General features: G+C 37.0%; 1 protein-coding gene across 5 annotated transcripts; it reads left to right on the top strand.

The window, feature by feature from the left end:
• Window positions 1-876: 876 nt before the first annotated feature.
• Window positions 877-18,026, top strand: LOC103982534 (polyadenylate-binding protein, cytoplasmic and nuclear). Of its 5 annotated transcripts, none has more exons than XM_065179625.1 (18): window positions 877-1,011; window positions 2,248-2,281; window positions 2,379-2,452; window positions 3,123-3,188; window positions 3,329-3,400; window positions 4,914-4,986; window positions 5,917-5,954; window positions 6,037-6,153; window positions 13,532-13,651; window positions 13,766-13,846; window positions 13,919-13,987; window positions 14,255-14,332; window positions 14,500-14,658; window positions 15,802-15,909; window positions 16,180-16,248; window positions 16,335-16,397; window positions 16,576-16,748; window positions 17,467-18,026. In XM_065179625.1, exons 1-18 carry the CDS (start codon window positions 1,003-1,005, stop codon window positions 17,774-17,776), a joined length of 1,713 nt encoding a protein of 570 aa, XP_065035697.1. In that variant the 5' UTR covers window positions 877-1,002; the 3' UTR covers window positions 17,777-18,026. The 5 variants fall into 5 exon arrangements, with proteins under 5 accessions (XP_065035697.1, XP_009397757.2, XP_065035686.1 ...); XM_009399482.3 differs by having other exon boundaries at window positions 16,570-16,748; window positions 17,470-18,026; XM_065179614.1 differs by having other exon boundaries at window positions 16,570-16,748.
• Window positions 18,027-19,261: the final 1,235 nt, after the last annotated feature.

Genomic DNA, 19,261 nt, shown 5'->3' with positions numbered 1-19,261 from the left:
TATTTTCAAGCATGAACTTAGTTTCGTAACTCCCATTTCAATTTTTTTGTCAATATGATAATACTTTGATTGCATTTCTTTCCACCTAGTCGCTTTAAGGTACATGGTTATAATCAACACTATTATCTCAACAGAATTAAGGTTTATTATCTGAAAATACTATACCATATCAGAGGAAGTTCTTAAATTATTTTAACATGTTGAGCACCATCTCTCAAGTGTTATGTTTGTGAATGGCCACAAGAGTTTCCTCCACCTCTATGTCTGTGAGTGACTTTTGCAGTGAGGTCTGCTACAACTTGTTAAGATGTATTGACTTTTACATTTCATTAGTGCCTTTCAACTTGACTTCAGTAGATTCATCTTCTTGACCATCAATGTGGATACCATGCTCGTCTTGGACGATAAGGTGAAGAAAATTTCCATCATGAGTAGTCTCACTTGATTCATCACATTGTTACTTTGGTATCGATTCAATAACCAAGCAAAGAGAATTGCTTTTGTTTGTCTACCTAAGCAAGGCTTATTTTTAGTTATCAACCTGACTCTAATATCATATATCACAGATTTAGTGGAATCGTCAATCTGAATTGAAGTTTAAGCTCCTTGCGACAAACGATAGGCATAATTATATTATAGTGGTATGAGGAGGAAGGTGACGACGAACAACAGACGCACTACTCCAGCGGCCGTCTCGAGGGGCAATTATATTATTATAGGTAACTGGACCGGCTCAGCAAATTATGGGCCGAGCTTGGACCGGATTTAGCGTGGGTAATTTTGAGATTTAAACCTGCTTCTAGCGGCCTTGAACAGTACGGCCGGTTTACTTTGTTGTTATTGGTCAGTGGACCGGCCCAGATTCGGAGCGGTAATGTGGAGAGTTGAACCAGCTGCTCACTGCCATTAGTCGCTGGCCTTGGAACAGTGCGACTGGGGGTCTTCCATCTCCCGGTGTTGCTCGACGTCTAGGGTTTCGATTCCATCTCGAATTCTCCGACGATGGTGAAGGTAATCGGTTTCTGGTTGTTCTGCTCCTTTGCTGGCTTCTAATTGGTCGTTCTTCGTTATCTCAGCTTCTTGCTAAAAATTACTGCTAGAAGATTTTTCTCTCCTTCTTTTGGTGGTAGAATTGGGATGGTAGTGAATTCTTGTTTCTTAATCATGTTGCTTTCTTCCCCGTAGTTGTTGTTGTTTCTTGATTTTTTTAAATATTTATTTATCAATCTTTCACTGCCTTTTTATCCTTTCCCGATGGTTTAACCCAATCGAACTCGAAAGCAACGAATTGAGGTCAAGATGCCTCCCTTTTGTCCCTTCCATCGAATCGAAGGGGATTCTAAATGCACTTGACTGGAAATGCACGTGGATGCGATCCCCCAACTGCTAACGGTGCCAATTTCTGTTGGTTAATTTAACACCAATATCACAGCCTTGTTGGGATCGATGGGGACGTGGTATACTGAAGAGAGAGAACGAATCAAAGGAAAGGGAGTTTGAACGCTATGATTGTAGCGAAGGATCAAAATAGGGACTACATCTTAAGAGAAAAGGAAGGAACGATTAGACACAAGAAACACGTTATTTTTGTGATTCTACCGACCAAAGTCCAAGAATAGTCTGGAAACCCTTAATACAAAAGCCTCTCTGAAGGAACAACCACCACTCCGCAGAACCCCCAAGACAATGTGGACCTTGCTGCATTACACATGTATATGGATGGGCTGTACAGCATTAGGTCCAGAAAATTCAGGTTGCCCTTGGTGTCTTGGAGATAAGGCCGATTGTGAGGACCCACCATCAGCATAGGGCCAAGCGAATGCAAGAAAAGATAATTGAGGGTCTTGTTATCTGGGCAAGTAGGAGTGTAAAGGGAAAGGAGTTTAAACTGGGAATCATAGGAATTTTGAGTTTCTACAGATCCAGAAAGGATGATACCTTTGATACTTGTGAGATTATTTTGATTGTCCGTAGCTTTATTATCCACTGATTTACTATGAACTTGTATGTGGACTGGGTTTCCTGCTGCCTGATATAGGTTGTTAGCTGTGGTTCTTCTTAGATAACTCCACTTCTTTTGCTTATTCTTGTTACCTGTTTGTGTCAGTGCCAACACACAAATTGTGTGTACCTGCAACATCTGTTCACAATGAACTTACGAATTTCATTATCTTCTCAACGTTGTTGAAAAATGCTAAGTTGTTGTGACTAAACGAATGATACTGATCAATTGATCTGATTTTACAGACAAATTACACATCAGGTGGATTCTCCAGTCAAGGCGAGCCTTTTTCTGCTGATATAGCTTTTCTTAACTGGTTTTGTACTGCGTCACCAGTAGATAGGAAATTGTTGTCGTATAATGGTTGTCTGGACAGGACATCGTGTTAAAGGGTCAGAGATCTTTGTTGGTGGTTTTCCTCGATCCGTAACTGAGAGTATAATCCATGAGGTAATTTTTCTTTGCATTGTTTTGGACTTAGTTATTTTGTGCCTCTCAGTAAAATTGGTTTCATTTTCTTTGCCATCAAGACAATATGCAGAACGAGATCCTGAATTAATTGTGGTGGATAAGCCTTTCACTCTTGTGTTCCTTTATGTTTACACATATTAAACTTTTGTAGGTTCATTTGTTGCATTTTGATACAGTTTGATTGTATGAATTAGCCCAATGAGCCCATAGGTAGCACATTACAAAAGAGAACATGACCTTCTTATTATGTAACTGTACATTTTCTTGGGTGTGTATCTTTTTCACATTGGATGCTAGTTGTCATCTCTTTTATTCGCTGATTCCAAGAGAGTCAGTCTAGGTAAAGTTCTTGTTTTATTGTGATTGGCAATGCTTTTTTGAATTGATTCATGGACTAATAAATACATAAGCTAAGACAAATGACCCAATATATATTGTCTTGTTGCCTAAAATGATAATGTAATATGGTTTTTAGCTTTGGTATGTGGATGAGCATTTGTTGATAAAGAGAGAGAGAAAATTATTAGTATTTCTTTAATTGCATCCTTGATTTTGTTTTTTCAGTCGAAATTCTCAGTTAAAGAATGACCGATAACATTTCTGTTTCTACATTGTTGGTTGAAATTATGCATATTGGTTTTTGCTGCAGCTATTTTCTCCTTATGGGGAGATTATTGAGTTGAGGATGATCAAGGACCAGGAGGGTAACTCTAAGGTTTGAGCTGTTTTTGAATATATTTTTTTTGCATACATCCACTGAAGGAAGTATTCTTTCATATGATGAAAAGGAATTTAGTATGGACAGTATTATTTATTTCAGATATTTATTTAAGAACTTGATGTTTCCTTGCTCAGGGATTTTGTTTTGTGCGATTTACAACAAAGGAAGCAGCATTCAGAGCTTACAAAGAGAACGATGGAGTTATGGTAAAAATTGACATCTATATGTGCACAGTATCTTTCGTTTACATATTGTTCATCCTTTTAATTTAGTTTTGTAGTCCAATAAATTAAGATTTGTTGAACTCAGGGTTCTCAATTTCGATGTGTACCGTACGTGCTAGTCCAAGAGGATACCGGTATGTGTACCACCCTCTACCGGGCGGTACCGATGTTTTGACCCCATATCGGGCAATATGAGGTCTATATCGAGTGGTAACGATCGAAATCCGATTGTTACCGAGGCATACCGGTCGATACGCCTTGGATTTCAATTGTTATCGAGGTGTACCGGTTGGTACGCCCTAGATTTCGACCGTTATCGAGGTATACCAGTTGGTACACCCGAGTTTACCATCGGTACACCTCGATATGTACCATACCGAGCAAGTTTCGGTATACCAGTACAGACCGAAATTGAGAACCTTGGTTGAACTAGCTTAGCATTCGGTGTCAGGATTATAGAAGCTGCCATTTTCTGTCCTATATGTAAAATCTGATTACAGTGTTATTATCAATTCTTTTTTTTTTTGGCATAAACTACAACTTTGAGCCATTTTACAGTTTTGGTTATTTTGAAGAAAAACTTTCTTCATTTTTCTTGATCAGTATTCAGCAGCTATACTACTTTATCTTCCAATTTTTTTGTTTTTACTTTTAATGATCCAAGTTTTATTCCCTGCTGCCGGTATCAATGGCAAAAGGCTCCTAATTTAAGGGCTAGCATTTTTCACATTTATGGTGTTGGGTTGAAGTGGGGCATAAGGACTGGTCAAATTCTCTCAGTGTCAAATCAGCATTGCCTTTGCATTAAGGGGGAACAGAACGTAGTTTGTCCTTGATTATGTTTGAGATTTTGTGAAACTTAATATTACATGCATCATGTGGAATTTCTCGGTTTTGCATCCTCTGAAAACCTTATATTTTATGTAGATATCATTTAGTGTTTGGATGTAAATTCTTTCTGAGGTTCAAACTAAGGTCTGCATCTGTTCTGTGGTAAATGGGACAATGTCGTGATTGGAAACAGCTGAGTGCAGCAGCTATGGTTGCTTCGTGTGGTTGTCATTCCTCTGTTCTTCACTGATACAACTCAAAAAAACAAAAGAGCAGGGATCTATTAGGGCATTAGATGGTCCATGATAAATGTAAGAAGGATTTGAAGGAAAATTAGTTCATTGTTTATGATACAAATTCAGCTTGCAAGAATAGAGCTTTCCTCATATTTTTCTCTATTTGTTAGACATTGGTTCTCTGCCCTTGATTGCTTATGTACATGTATATTATCGAGTTATATATATTCTCGTAACAAGATTAGTCATAGCCTATAGGATAACTAATTGAGCTTGGAATTTTCTCATGTTTTGTTTCGTACTTTCAATCTTTCCAAACGAACCTAGATTACCTCTTAGCTGTGAACTACTGGTTATGACATTATTTTAGTAAATGCTTGAAGCACTATCATGAAAACACCTGTTTTTCCATCTTATTCCTGTTTCAGGTCCATGGAAAGAGTATTCGTGTTGCTCTTTCTTCAGATCAAGATTCCTTGTTTTTTGGAAATCTTCATAAAGGTAGAACCTGGTTCATCATTTGTGTATACATTTTCTGTAGCATCAAGCATCAGTGATACATAAATCAGATGCCTTATAGGTTTACGATCATATTCATGTTTTTGGTTTTATAGTAAAAGATATTTATATATTCATAGTATCCTTGTATTTGCATATGGAGATGGTACATCAAACCAGGTCTTATTAACATAATGAAAAACCCTTTGTTTTTTGGGATATCTTTTCCCTTTGTATCAGTTAAGGAGTGAACCAATGGATCATCTTTTAAATTGTAAACAACTGAAATCAGTCTTTTATAAGTTCTATCAGACTAGCATTTTAGAAATAATCATGGTGATCACTCAGAGATCAATGGAGGTAGGCACTTATTACCATAGGAGATTGTGATTTCTGAGTTCTGAGAGGTTACCACACAAAGGACTCATTGTCCACTTCAGCCTGGTCAGTTTAGGAGATTGTTGTTTCTGAGTTCAGAGTGAGTGCTGGAGAAAGTTCTGTTGGGTTCCCCCACCTCTTCTCATATCTTTTTGTATTCTTTCTCTCCATCTTTTTTCCTCCTCTAGTTCACTTCTGCCAGCATCCTGTGTTGGCATGGTATTGTTCCATGCTGTAGGCGGCATGTGGATGGTGCTTTGTTTGATTTGAGACTCTTTAAAACTTCAAATATTTCGGTGATTCTTTGCTTTCTGAAAGAGAAAGTACATAATCAATATGTTAGGCATTCCACAGTCTCACTATTTTCGTAGTGTTGTAGGGTGCTATCCTGCCATAGTTGTAGTGGAATGCGTACCTAACTATACAAGATATATATCTGGAAGTGCTGCCTTGAAGTGCTTCAGAACTGCTTTCATGCTATAGACATTTTGTCACTTTTCTCATAAGTGGCTCTTCGAACACCTATTTAAATATAAATTTTCTTGTGCATGTCAGATTGGAGCTTGGAAGAATTTGATAAATTGGTTCGCCAGGTACTAAGATGGTCTGAGATAGCTATAATTATATGGATTCACTTGCTGATTTTGATTTTACAACTTACCTTTTGCTTTGCAGGCATTTAAAGATGTGTTGTCAGTAAACCTTGCAATGTATCCTAGTGCTGAAGATTTTGCGGCAGGGAAAAGGAGACTGAATCGAGGATTTGCTTTTGTGCAATTCTCATCTCATGCAGTAAGAAATTGATAGTTCATTTCACGCTTTTTCATGAAAATCTAATTCTGGAAAACTCTGTTGGTTTATGGGTTTTTGGAACTAGACTTCAAGTCACTCCAGATGATACTGAATTTTCAAAGTTGATATGATATCTCTTGTACTCGATGGCTTCTTTATTAAGGTCTTAGGTCCACACATTTTCTATACAATCACCTATATTTTTTCCTATTTTGTGTGATTTTTCTTTAGTCAGTAGTTATTGCAAAAAAGTTGATAATTTAGTGAAGTTGTATTGTGTAAACTCATTACTTAATTTATCTTGCAGGTCTTCAACAATCTCATCTGTTAGTTAAAGTACATTCACACGTCTTATTTGTTCCTTTTCTTCCTTTAAGTGTTGTTGATAGCATTACTTTCCAGCAATTCTTTGAATTTTTTTTGCCTGTCGAACAACTTGTCATGTGATTCTCCTATTCTTTTCTAAATTCCTGCTACATTTTATTGGCTGGTATGGACTCAATTGTTGACCTAGTACTCCTTTGTGAACATCCAAATATATGCCAGTAAAGAGGGGAAATACATTAAAACTTATTCCTCATAGTTGTGCTTCTCATTATCTTATTGTTGCACATTCATCTTTCTTATAAGCTAACAAATCGATCTTTTACTGTAAACATGTTGGACGACAATCAACAACTCATATCTTAGTTACAGAGTTGCAGAGCAATAGGTGTTCTGTTTTACTCTAATACAAAATCTGCTTATAATTTGCTGCTAACTACCTGACCATTATGTCCATCCATGAAGTTTGTCCATGAGCATTATGTCAATCAAGTACCCCTTGTTGCTGATGCTTCAAGAAGATGATGATATTGTATCTGTGCAGCATGGACATATGACATTCCCTATGTCATTCCCTAATACAGATAGTTTGTACAGTTAACCTGATATCAGATGCTGTTGTTCATTCATGTTGCATGTATATGCACATGGAAAAAAATGCTTGCCTCATGTGTACTCTGATACGAGTGAATATCACGTGATCGGTGAAAACAGTCCTATCCTTCTACTCTATTTATTTTCTAGATCATTGATTTTATAATGATTAATCCATGTGAGAGGGAGTTGATGTGAATTATCTGACCTTTGATCATTGTTGAGGTCTATGTTATAGTTGCAAACAAACATTATAAAATTCAAGTGGTTTAAATTTAATTGCAATTTTTTCCCCAGCTGACTTTGATTTAAGTCCCTTCAGTTGGCATAACTTATTTCTGTGTTATTGGAACAAAATTTTGATAGTATGTTCATCGACTATTAAGATTGAATATATAGTTCTGTTTGCAACAGCTAATCTTACAGTTTCAAGGTTCTGATATCCATCAGAGAGATTAAATAAATGTATCATCATTCTTTGGTCTACAATAACGGACAACTAGCAGTTCTTATATGCTGATGTGGATGGATCTGCTTGGATACTGCTATATCTCTCAGCCAGTTTTTGTTGCTGCTTGGTTTATGGCATAGATGAACCTTGAAGCTGTTCTGGGAAACTGTTGGATTGAAGTGTAAATATCTGGACTGCAGGGTTTGTAGTGATGATAGTTTCTTAAAGAAGGCAATGATCGTCACATAAATTAATAGGCCTTTCCTTTAAGAGCCAGAATCTTATGCTTGCCTTCAGCTGTCTACTGATATGTTTGTGCCTCATGGCTGTGGGTTTGGCATTACATACTTCTGGGATCTTCTCCATGATTGCTAATAGATGAAAACTATGCTTTATCTTGAGGAAACCAATTTAATCCTTGATGAATATGTTCACCATTGTAACTTTTTCATCTTCCGTTCTTCGGAATATAATTCCAGTTCTTCATGAGTCTTGGAGAAGGATGATCTTTAGTGTGAAAAGATTTATCTTCTAGGAATCTGAAAAAGGGATCTGCAAGCTCATAGTGGAGTACTAAACTTTAGGTTCTTTTATCAAGTTGAACTATAACCATTTTCCATCTAAATTTACTGGACAACCAATTTTTAGTATACTATGAGATAGTCGCATGGGTTACTGAGGTTCAAGTCATGAAAATAGCCTTTGTACTTGTAGAGGTAAGACTGCAAACATTCATCCTCCCCTTGCCCTGCATGATGGCAGCCTCATTTACTGAGTCTCCTTTTTCACAACAGTAACCTAATTTGTTAGATAATGACAAGGTCATTTCCCTTTGTACAGTGGACAAGTTACTAACTGAAAGGATTGACATGTGACTTTATTATGGCAAGTTCACTTATGCGATTCTCATTGACAAAATCCTATTGACAAACAATGATTGTGAACTTGGTTTTGCTCTGGAAGCATGTAATGACATAGTAATAAGCATAGCTACAAGTAAGGTTTTTAATCTCGTACCGTATTAGTGTTACCGAGCTTTGCTCGGTATGGTATCGTGCCAACGTACCGAGCAATACATCTAAAATAGACATAAAACCCTCCAAAAATACTTGAAAAATAGAACAAAAAATTAGGATAGGATTTTTAAGTTAGAAATAAATATACATTTAGTATAGTTTTAGCAAAACTAATGTAAATTAGGTAAGAATAGTGTCACATATCTTTTTCGGGCTTTAAGGAGTAGCTTTGTGCAAGGCTCGTAATTTTGATCCATTTCGGATCGTCCTTCTGTTAATATTGAATTATCTTCAAAAAAATTATTCGAATTGTGAGATTATTTTGTATACAACTTAAACCTTAAGATTCAAATGAATTAAGTAATCACATGTGTAGATATTCCTGATTCTACCACCAAAACGAATGATCGGTCTCTACGGGTGGTGGATCGGGATCTTCGATCCTATGTATCTGTATATCGGTATGATATATTTGTTGGACTAAATCCTAAAATTGATCCCATGACATAGTGTATTGATACACCGTATACCATTGGTGCATCAATGTAGTGATGGTTGTAGGTTGATCGTTATGAATCACGTGTCCAAGGCGGCTCCTGAGGCATGTATTGGTAAATGTCAAAACTTCTACTTTCGTTACCAATCGGTTGCTCCGTATTATGCTGTTGCTTGGAGATGTATGATCAACTATCATTGTACCACAGTTGGCTATAAGATTCTCCATAATACGACGGTTGTGAATACGATGTACTCGTTCTGTGTCTACGTCGTCTAGGCTCTATCGCATCTGCTAAAAATCATCCACCTGCTTTCCCTTCCCTTTCCGTGCATAAACTCGACCAGTACCTCATCGATCTCGATGATCTGAATCTTGGGTGGCATATGTAAAATATTGCTCATCAGTCCATGCACCACCCTCAAATTGTGTAGACGGGACCAACGACTCCTCGACGTCGTCACCATCATCGGTCGAGGCACTGCTGTCCACATCGCTGCCATGTCTTTGGACCAAGTGAGTTGCTGAATGCGATTATGAAGGTGTCTCCTCACCGGACTTGATTCTTTCCAACATTGCAGCTGATGCTACTGCTTTCCCCTTTGCCTTTGCCTTTGTACATTGGGCGAACGACTTTGACGGTTGGGTGTCTCTAGTTCCTAGGGTAGTTTGACTTGATCTTGTCTGGCTCCTTCCGCCACGTTCTCACCAAGAGGGATTTTCCTCCTGTTGGGGGACGTGCTTCCTCTTTTTTTATTGTCTCAGTGATAAAATGCGAACGACATTAAGGATCTCTCACCTTATCAAGTAGAGGATCCTTTTGGTTCTCCGTCGCTTCGACCCATTCTAACATCGGCTCTGAATCTTCGTTGTAGAAATGAATGTTAATGGGATCAATCTCTAGTTCCTCTAGCTCATTGTTTAGCTCAACACATCATAACCTTAGCCGCATGTTATAGTGGACATATACCAATTTCTTCAACTATTTATATGATAGTTTGTTGCAGATCTTCGTGTGAATCAATACAAACGTTGACCAATTACGTTCGTAACCACTAGATGTTGTCGTTTGTGAAAGTACACGAACAATAACCTTCCTTAAATTTAGTGCATCCCCTCTAAAGTGTATCCATCACTCAACTATAAAAAGATATAAATAAGACCTTATTAGCATAATAAATAATTAATATCAAATATAGTAGATAATCAATATGTGTAACTTTTCCTTACCAGGATCTATAGTGTAACGACACAATATAGCTACGACATCGGAGAATGAACCACTTATATCTTGAAATAATCGGTCCTCCATAATAGCATCGGTTGCATCAGTAGTGTTTGATAAGAGTTGATATATAACATTTCTTAGTGTTTTTAGTAAATCATTTTGCGTTCCAAAAGTATATCGATATTGAATTGTCGGGTTTAGATAATACACTGCAAGACATAATTTTGTTTGTAGAAATTTTTTATACAATAAAAATTAAATTAAATTACACTAAATATAAATTTACCTATATTATGGATATCTTGATCCATATGAACTTCAATCCTACGATCAATGATCTGTAAATATTAGTCGGTCTTAAAATCATTTTTGAATACTTTCCTGACCTCTTCTCTTACTGTAATCAACATATATTTAAGATAAGACATCTATGGACACTTGTCCATATCGACCTTACTAAGGACAACTTAAAGTGGTTTCACACTTTTTATGATTTCATTCACGATCTTCCAAAATCTAGTAGAAAGAATAGTCTTTTCTATCTTTTTTTCATCGCTCAATCTTGAATACCTAGTATCAGACCATTCTTGTAATGTGACCATTGCCTTGAGGCCCTACTTCTTTTGCTATAATGACTTTAAGGCAATGAAATTGGTAGCAAACCGAGTGACTCCAAGTCGGAGTATCTCACCATTTGCATACTTTTGCATTAAAGAGTGGACCCAATGATAATTATATATAAATTTTGTAATTGACTATGCTCGAGCTACACACTTGCTGATTGATGCTAGCTTGCCAATATTCTTCAACATTAGATCCATACAATGTGTTGCAAGAGTCCAAAACAATGTTTTTTTCTTTTTTCCATCAATTGTAAACCAACCCTCTTGACATTCGCTCCATTATCGATAACTATTTGGACAATATACTATGGTCTGATCTCTTCTACTATGGTGTCCATCAAATTTTCAATATAGTTTGTATCTTAGATCTTGTCAGAAGCATTAACTAACTTATGAAACACCACCCGTCTATTGCTATAAATAAAAAATTGATGATACTCATTCTTGTTGGCCTTGTTCAACTGTTACACATTAGTGCCACCCCATATTCGTCTCATTGCCTCTTGAAGGATTTGATCTAATCCTTCAATTCTGCCACCTCCTTATTTAAATACACACCGTGAATCTCCCTCATTGTTGGAGGTTAGATCCCCGTGCCAAACTTTTGAATAGAGGAGACCATACTTTGGTAATATGGATCTTAGGCTGTGTTTGCTGGAATCCTGTGGAAGTTGAATCATTTTGAAATTGTCATTCTAATATCCCGTTTTTTTTTTTTTTGTATATGCATTGTCAATCTTTGTATGTTTCGCTATTTGTCGAGGATAGACTTGCAGATCAATATTAACAGTATCTGGTGCGACCTTCTGCTCAGACCTCTCATAAAATCATGGAGGCCACCATGCCTTATGCTAATGATTATACTCACCTAATGAATGGTAACACTGTGACCTGATCACACATTTACTTATAGGAAATTTGCAGTCTAATGTGTCATATCACCTTGACCCTGTTCTCGTTTGACTTGTTGGTTCCTGACGTTTAGACTCAATGAACCTTGGTTGACTATAAACTAAGATTATTAACAATTTGATTGTTGGAGTAATTGGTACTAGGACAAGTATCCAGGAGGCTCGAGCTCATCTTTTATTTTGGTGAAGTACATCCATATCTGTTAGAGCCTGTTGATTCTTACACATGCTGTAGTAGTGGATCATTGAAAATAAACATGATCATTGAGCATGCATGACAAATCAAAAGAACTACAATGAGAATAAATTCAGTTATTTAACATTTTCAATGTTGAAGGGTTGAACTCGGTGTTTTTTTATTTGGTTGCCCAAGGCCCTATATATTAGAGCCTGCTGATTCTGAAGGATCAGGTTGCATGATACATGTAGTATTGGATCATTGAAACTGAACATGATCACAGAGAAGATGCATGATAAGTTGCATATAAATATATGCATATATATGTATATGTATATATAAATAATGAGGAACATTTCGGTTATTTCACATTTTTCCATATAGATACTATCTCACTGAAATAAACCTTTGAGATTCAATTAATTCTTATGGACTAATGATTTTGTGAATATATTGTTATGATCTCTTATATAGTTTTTTCTAAGACTTATCAATCAATAGATTCGTGTGCATAGACCCACTATGTATGAAGAATCAAGAAGCTATATTGAGCAATTAAATGTTTTGGCAGATTTCAGTTTTTGGGAGATATTCTGGTAATTGCATCTCATGTTGGAGCATCAAAATAAAACACTGGGTTCACAGGAAATCTAAGAGTTTCTTGAGAAATGTGTTCTTCACATTCGGGGTTCTGAATTTGTTGGCAGTCATTCATCTTTAGTTCGTAACTTAAGTGACAGTTCAGATTTTTATTATCTCATCTTTTTTTATACTAATCCAGTACAATCTTAATTCTTGTGCCCTTAGAAAACTAGGATGGAAAGTTTCAACCAAAGTTGCTGATCTTTTGTTTGTTTACCTTTTATGAGACTTTACTTTTGTCTCATTGCTTAATTAAACTCAAAAGCTTGCGGTATTCATGTGAGTTATCTCACATCTAAGTTTCCTTGTTAATTTGTTTACTCAAAACGAAGGGTGGCCAGTGTTGTGGCTCCCTCCAATGTGGGTTCCTTTGTACGGGGCGGGGCCTCTTACTGTTGCAAACGAAAAGATGTTTCCATCACTTGAATCCTATTCACCGAGGTTAAAAAAGGAGTGATATTACAATAGCAACCCCAAAGTTGTTTACCTAGATTTGCAATTTTGCATATCTACAATTTTTGGTGTGGCTGTTCAAGGCTCTGCAGTCCTATTTCTCTTTTTCATCAAATCATAACTACTTTTGAAGCATAACCTCATAACTGAGGTTGTATTATAATATAACTTGGATATAGTTTTAAATCTGTCTTCGATTCCATACTCCAAAATTTTTATCATATATCCTGCATAATCTTGGATTAAAATAATTTCCAATCTTGAACTTTCAGTCATCTGAATCTGCATTCTCCATCCCTGTTGCTTTTTCCTTCACTACTTAAAATGAAGATGCATTTGACCTTTGGGATCTTGATCTTATATTATGTCATCTTCGATAAACAAAATATCAAAATCCATATTCCCATCGCCCTACACATCATAGGCAATTTGATCTTGTCCTCTTAAAAAATTCAATCACAGGCTGCAGCACGTGCATATCGCATTGGATCAAAAGCAGACTTTCTACTTGCTGGTAAGTGGCATCCTGTAATAGATTGGGCTGAGAAGGAGCCTGAAATTGATCCGGAAGAACTATCAAAGGTATCGGATGGGTATTGGATGTTTCCTCTTTTTCTTGGAAGAGAAGTAACCGTGTGACTGACTTGCTATTCAGTTGTTTTCCAACTTACCTAAATTTTGTTATCTCCATTCCAGATTAAGGCTGCTTTCATTGGAAATCTTCCAAACGATGCTGACGAAGAGTATTTAAAGAAGCTATTTGATCCACTAGGAAAGGTGCACTACATATTTGAAGTACAAATTGACACTAACTTTGAAATTGAAAAGTGATTGATACTGTATTTTCAGGTTGAGAGGGTGGCACTATCAAGAAAAGGCCACTTCCCAGTTGGATTTGTTCATTTTGCTAAGCGTGCAGTGAGTACTCTTTTATATATGGATTTTATCTTCCTAATGAAAGTTCGCTTGTGTTAATATCATTTCATTTCGTACAATCATAAATCTGTTGTCATGTCTGTAACGGTGTCCCCTTAAGTTAGGATATTTATTCCTCATAGACATGAAATCTTTTCAAACAATAGCAGAAATATAGATACCTCCATTTCCGTTCATCTTTGTTTTTGCTTATCTGGTTATATTCCTGTTTTTTTGCATCATGTTTGATCTGTTGCTTTCTCTTTACAGGATCTTGATAATGCAATCAAAGAAATGGATGGAAAAATAGTACAGGGACCCCGTAGAGGTCCAAAGTTTAAGATCCAGGCATGTAAACGAGGGCTGATTGTTCTCCTTATTGCTCTTTAATTGTACTTTTGTATCAAAAAGTAATTGTTCTCTTCAAAGTATCGTTTAGAACTTATCTTTTATTAAAACTTCCCCTTAAATTCTGTATGTTGTGCTGACAAACTTGGTGGATGCTCCTGCAATAGGTTGCAGTTGCAAGGCCCGTAGAAATGGGCAAACGACCTCGTGATGAACCAAAAAATAAGCCTCTTCCTAGGTCCAGAGATCAGTCTGATTCTTCGTATGATGGCCACATTTCAGATTCATTAGATCATAAATCAAAAGCACCTAGACTTGTTGATCAGGTAGTAATTGACTTTTTATCCCTTCCAACTGTATCAATTTGCATGTTTTTGCATGCATGTTTCTTGTTGTTTGTTATTCTTGAGTTGTACTGTTACTAATATTCTATGCTCTCTAACTATTTATGAATAAAGCTGTTAAAACATGTAAAACTGAATGTCCTTCCATTTGTAGCAAAAAATTATAAGACCTTAATATCATGCTGTCGTAGCACGAGTTGCACGTTCTTGACACTTGCCTTGTTGTGCCTTTATGCAATTTCTTAAATCATGCATCCTGGCACAAGTTACACTTTCTTGACACTTGCCTAATTGTGGCTTCAAGAGCAAATTAATGACAAATTAATGTTTTTAGTATTTCTTTTGCTGTTTCTGTTTAATCAAGAAACTTAACCTTCATTTCCTTTTGCTAAAGTTTCCTGCATGCCAGTATTTCCAAATACATTAAGTTTTTCCTTTTGGTACTTGATATTGGTATTCCTTTTCATATGATATTTTCAGCATTTGTTTCATTTTTCCATTGGTATTCCTTTTCCCTTCTGTACTCCCTGCAAAAGATCTTATCATTTACAGAAGTAATTGGTCTCAATGCATACTCTATGTTTTGTTGTATAGTATTTAAATTTATATGTTATGCAGTATCTTTGCATTCTTCCCATTCTTAAGTTAGCGTAACTACTACATGTCCGAAGGAGTTCTATAAATGCCTTAATTGGATACAGTGAGTCGATATGCAAGAGCAGATTGTGCAAGATCTAAGATAAAATAAAGGTTTAACAGCTCCTAGTTTGACTAGTGATATTTTTCAAGAGTTCAATGACTCAAAAAGATTGCTATAGATTACCCCAAATAATTGGGACATTGTGGTTTGTTAATATTGTTTTATATTTTTCAACATTTTTTATATTTTCTTTGATATGAATGTGTTTTAATATTTTTGTGCTCTGTGCCTTGGTATTTGCTCGATCCTTTTGGTTAATTTGGTCCCTTTTATATTCCAACTTTTCTTGTTCAGGAAAAGAGAGAGCAAGTGTTTTATGCTATTGTACACTGAAATTGAGTATAATATGAACATTTGTAACTCCCTATCTTGCAGTCAGATGATATTACCCCTTATTTTTTTTCCATCCCATTTTTGGTGTTTAGGTACCTGACACTATTGATCCATATGAAGCAGCTGTTATCACATTACCAGCAGTGGTGAAGGAACACCTTCTTCAAGTGTTGCGTGTTGGCATTGCTACTCGATATGATGTAAGTAGGCACTAGAACTGCAATAAATCCTAGCAGTAAGCGGTACTTAAATGTCCGTGAAGAACCAAGAAGAAATCCACATGGAAGACTGTAATGCAGTCTATGCAGTTTAAGTGTTTTCATGCTTCCCCATTCTTTCTTCTTATCCACTTTTAGCTACCAGTCAATCTTTCAAGCATCCAAATTTTATTGGCCATCTTCCATTTTCTTGCTTGGGATTTTGAAAACCTGTTTTTCTTTTCTAACCGACTCATCTGCACTTGCTGGCAGTTGAATCTTCGTTGCATAACTAGTCTCAGAGAGCTTTCAGAGTCAGCAGCTATTGCTGTCCTTGATCAGGTCTATAATGTTGTATTCATGCTGTTGTTCCAATTCTTTCATATTCCTGTAGCATTCTCATCATCTTGCTTGGCTGTGGCTGGCAGTTTATGTTATCGGGTGCTGATAGACAAGATAAAGGAGCATACTTTGCTTCACTGGTTTCCAAGGTCTTTTTATAGCTTTATATATATATATATATATATATATATATATATATATATATATATATATATATATATATATTTAAAATTTCCCACCTTAATAATGTTTGTTATCCTTTTCTGCTGACTTTAGTGTTTTTGTATGTCATCATCTTGTCTTGGAACATCTTTCTGGCAGCACCAGGCTGAAAAGTTTGGTCAGCGAGGCAGCACATCTTACGTGCCACAAAAGACAAGAAAGATGTTCAGCCTAGGAGCCCGACTTTGTTCAGAAGGAATTGATTTGCCCAAGGAATCTGAGCTGCTTAGCCTAGGAGCCCAGCTTTGTTCAGAAGAAATTGATCATTCTGCTTCTAGGTCAGTTATCTTTTCTCTTTTCATGTGGAATAAAGCTTCTTCCAGGATCTTAGAATGAATAACCTATTGATGCTTATCCAGAATTTCAAATATCCATCCTTGCCATCAGATGTGGATTGCTTTTCAATGTCACTTGAAAAACCATGTTGCATATCACATTTCTGACTAATCTATATTTTCTTTTTGGTATTCACTTGTTCTGTGTTGCACTTCTCAAGGACCTATCTAAACAATAAAGGAGTTGATAAAATAGTTGCATACGATAATAATAGTTAACATTCTCACGAATTCTTTTTTGGGACTAAAGGAAACATCTCATTTGTAAGATTACTTTTTGACAACATCTGCATGTTAATGTGACGATGATACTTCTATGGCTTCTGTACAATTTAGGGTTTCTGATATCCTATCTTTTCAATATGGCCTTACCTCATTCAGAGTTACTTTTAACTGTTGTTGGTTCGTAGTTCCTATTTTTCATTTGCATATTTTCTTTCCCCTAAGATTTGTTCTTGGCTATAGACATTTTTACATACTTGTTAAATTTGCATTTTTTTTTCCTGTTTTGTTGGTGCCATGATTCTTAAAGCTCAACGATCGTTTTCTGTTGAGCAAACTGCAACAATTAGACTGTAGAAGCATTACTAGGAAGATTTCAGTGAAAATTTCCATTTTATACAAGATGTGTATCTGACCTTAGGAACTGATGGCCCCTTAGCAGGAACAGGTTATCTCCAGCTCTGTTCCCTTCTTCTTCTTCGTCTTCACTCTATGATCGTCCACTGCCATCTCGATCAAGCGTAAGGAAATTGGAAGACATAACACCATCTTACCGAGCTCCAGCTTCTTCCATGCGATACGGACCTGGTATAGGATCCAGCTCGCATCTGACCCCCAAGGAACATCCTGTCGAGCGCCGACAAATGAAGTTTGATCCTTTCACAGGCGAACCTTACAAGTATGATCCTTTCACAGGCGAACCCATAAAGCCAGAACCACACGGTCGGCGATCTGAGAGCTTCTTTTGATCAGGTTTTAGCATTCATTGATGTGTTGTCAGAGGAGAAGGGGATAAAATATTCGAAGTTTGTTAGAAAGGTCTCGCATTTAAGCTCTGTGAACCATTGGCCATCCGCTCCTCTGTCAAAGGTTGAGCACTCTTCCAACTTTGAAGTCACTACTGCTCCACTCTTGCTGGAAATATTGTGTGTTGTTCTGAGTTGAACTTGTGTAACATAGGAGAACCTAAAAAGTCCATTTTTTAGGGTGTGTTGTTCAGATTACAAGTATAAAAAACAATATAAACAATAACAAAATTAAACGAGACTACACCTCAAAAAAGGAAAAAATGATCGACTTGCAGGTGCAGTTAAACGCATTGCTGCTCCTTCCATTTTCTCGAGGAGGAGAAGGAGAAGATACTGGCCGGAAGTCGGGTGACAGAGAAATGATCATCAAATCATGGAATCTACATGATGATGCCACTGTGGGCATATGGAGACGGCAGACACTGAATTGTTCAGTGTGTGTGAGGCAATTATAAGGCAAAGGAGGACGCAAGTATGCAGAGCGGCAGGCACTGAATTGTTCAGTGTGTGTGAGGCAATTATAAGGCCTTGCGGTGAGCCACAGATCACCCAAAGGCACCATCTACATCTTTCCATTTCCTGATCCTTGTCCACAGTTTTCCCAGTCTCCACTAGTACCTCTCATTACCATCTCTCTTTCACTCTCTCTCATGGCTGCTCCAGCTTGTGTAGCTCTCGTGTTGGCCATGACGGGTGGATCAGGTGAGCTTTTAGTTCACTTGGACTCATCTTTCAGAATCTCTTGTAACGAGCTCCCTTTGTTGGAGATCTTCTTCTTTTTCTGGCCTCTTCTTTTAGTTTTCCTTCCTTTTGATGGACTAAAAGTTTGGTTGCTCATTTCATTCTCAAGCTCATAGTATACAATGCACTGCTATTTATTTCTGGCCTTCTCTAAAAGCCTTTTTTCCAAGTAAAAAAAATCGGAGATGATTTCAGTCCTGTATTTGTTTGCAGAAAGATGTCAATCTCTATGCTATATTTCTTTCATTAAGAAACTACATGGAACACGGTGGTTTCCAAAAATGTGGGTGATGCTAATCCTTCCTCGGTTTCTAACAAATGTTTAGGATCAATTTTTAGTTTCTCATTTGATATTTGTGGAGGAATGGTGTCACTCTTCTCCCCACATTTCACACATTGATATCATAGATTGTGCTTCTTCTGGTGGCAGAGGCTGCTTGGTGTGTCTGCAAACCAGAGATGGCTGATGTTGCTTTGCAGAAGACATTAGTCTGTGCTTGTGGAGCAGGAGCTGATTGCATCGCCATTCACCAAAATGGAGCTTGTTGGAACCCTAATACAGTGAGAGCCCACTGCTCTTATGCTGCTAACAGTTACTTCCAGAGGAAGGGGCAGGCACAAAGGAGCCTGTGATTTCTCAGGCACTGCTACTCTCACCACCACAGACCCAAGGAAGCCTTTGAA

This window comes from Musa acuminata, chromosome BXJ1-4 (genome assembly GCF_036884655.1).
Source record: "Musa acuminata AAA Group cultivar baxijiao chromosome BXJ1-4, Cavendish_Baxijiao_AAA, whole genome shotgun sequence".
Classification (NCBI taxonomy): domain Eukaryota; kingdom Viridiplantae; phylum Streptophyta; class Magnoliopsida; order Zingiberales; family Musaceae; genus Musa; species Musa acuminata.
This window is presented reverse-complemented; position numbering and strand designations above follow the sequence as displayed.

Excerpts from the sequence above, each read along its gene's own strand:
- LOC103982534 (XM_065179614.1), top strand. Across the intron at positions 13,652-13,765 it reads ATCCGGAAGAACTATCAAAG|ATTAAGGCTGCTTTCATTGG; the intron begins GTATCGGATGGG and ends TCTCCATTCCAG. Across the intron at positions 13,988-14,254 it reads TTCATTTTGCTAAGCGTGCA|GATCTTGATAATGCAATCAA; the intron begins GTGAGTACTCTT and ends TTCTCTTTACAG.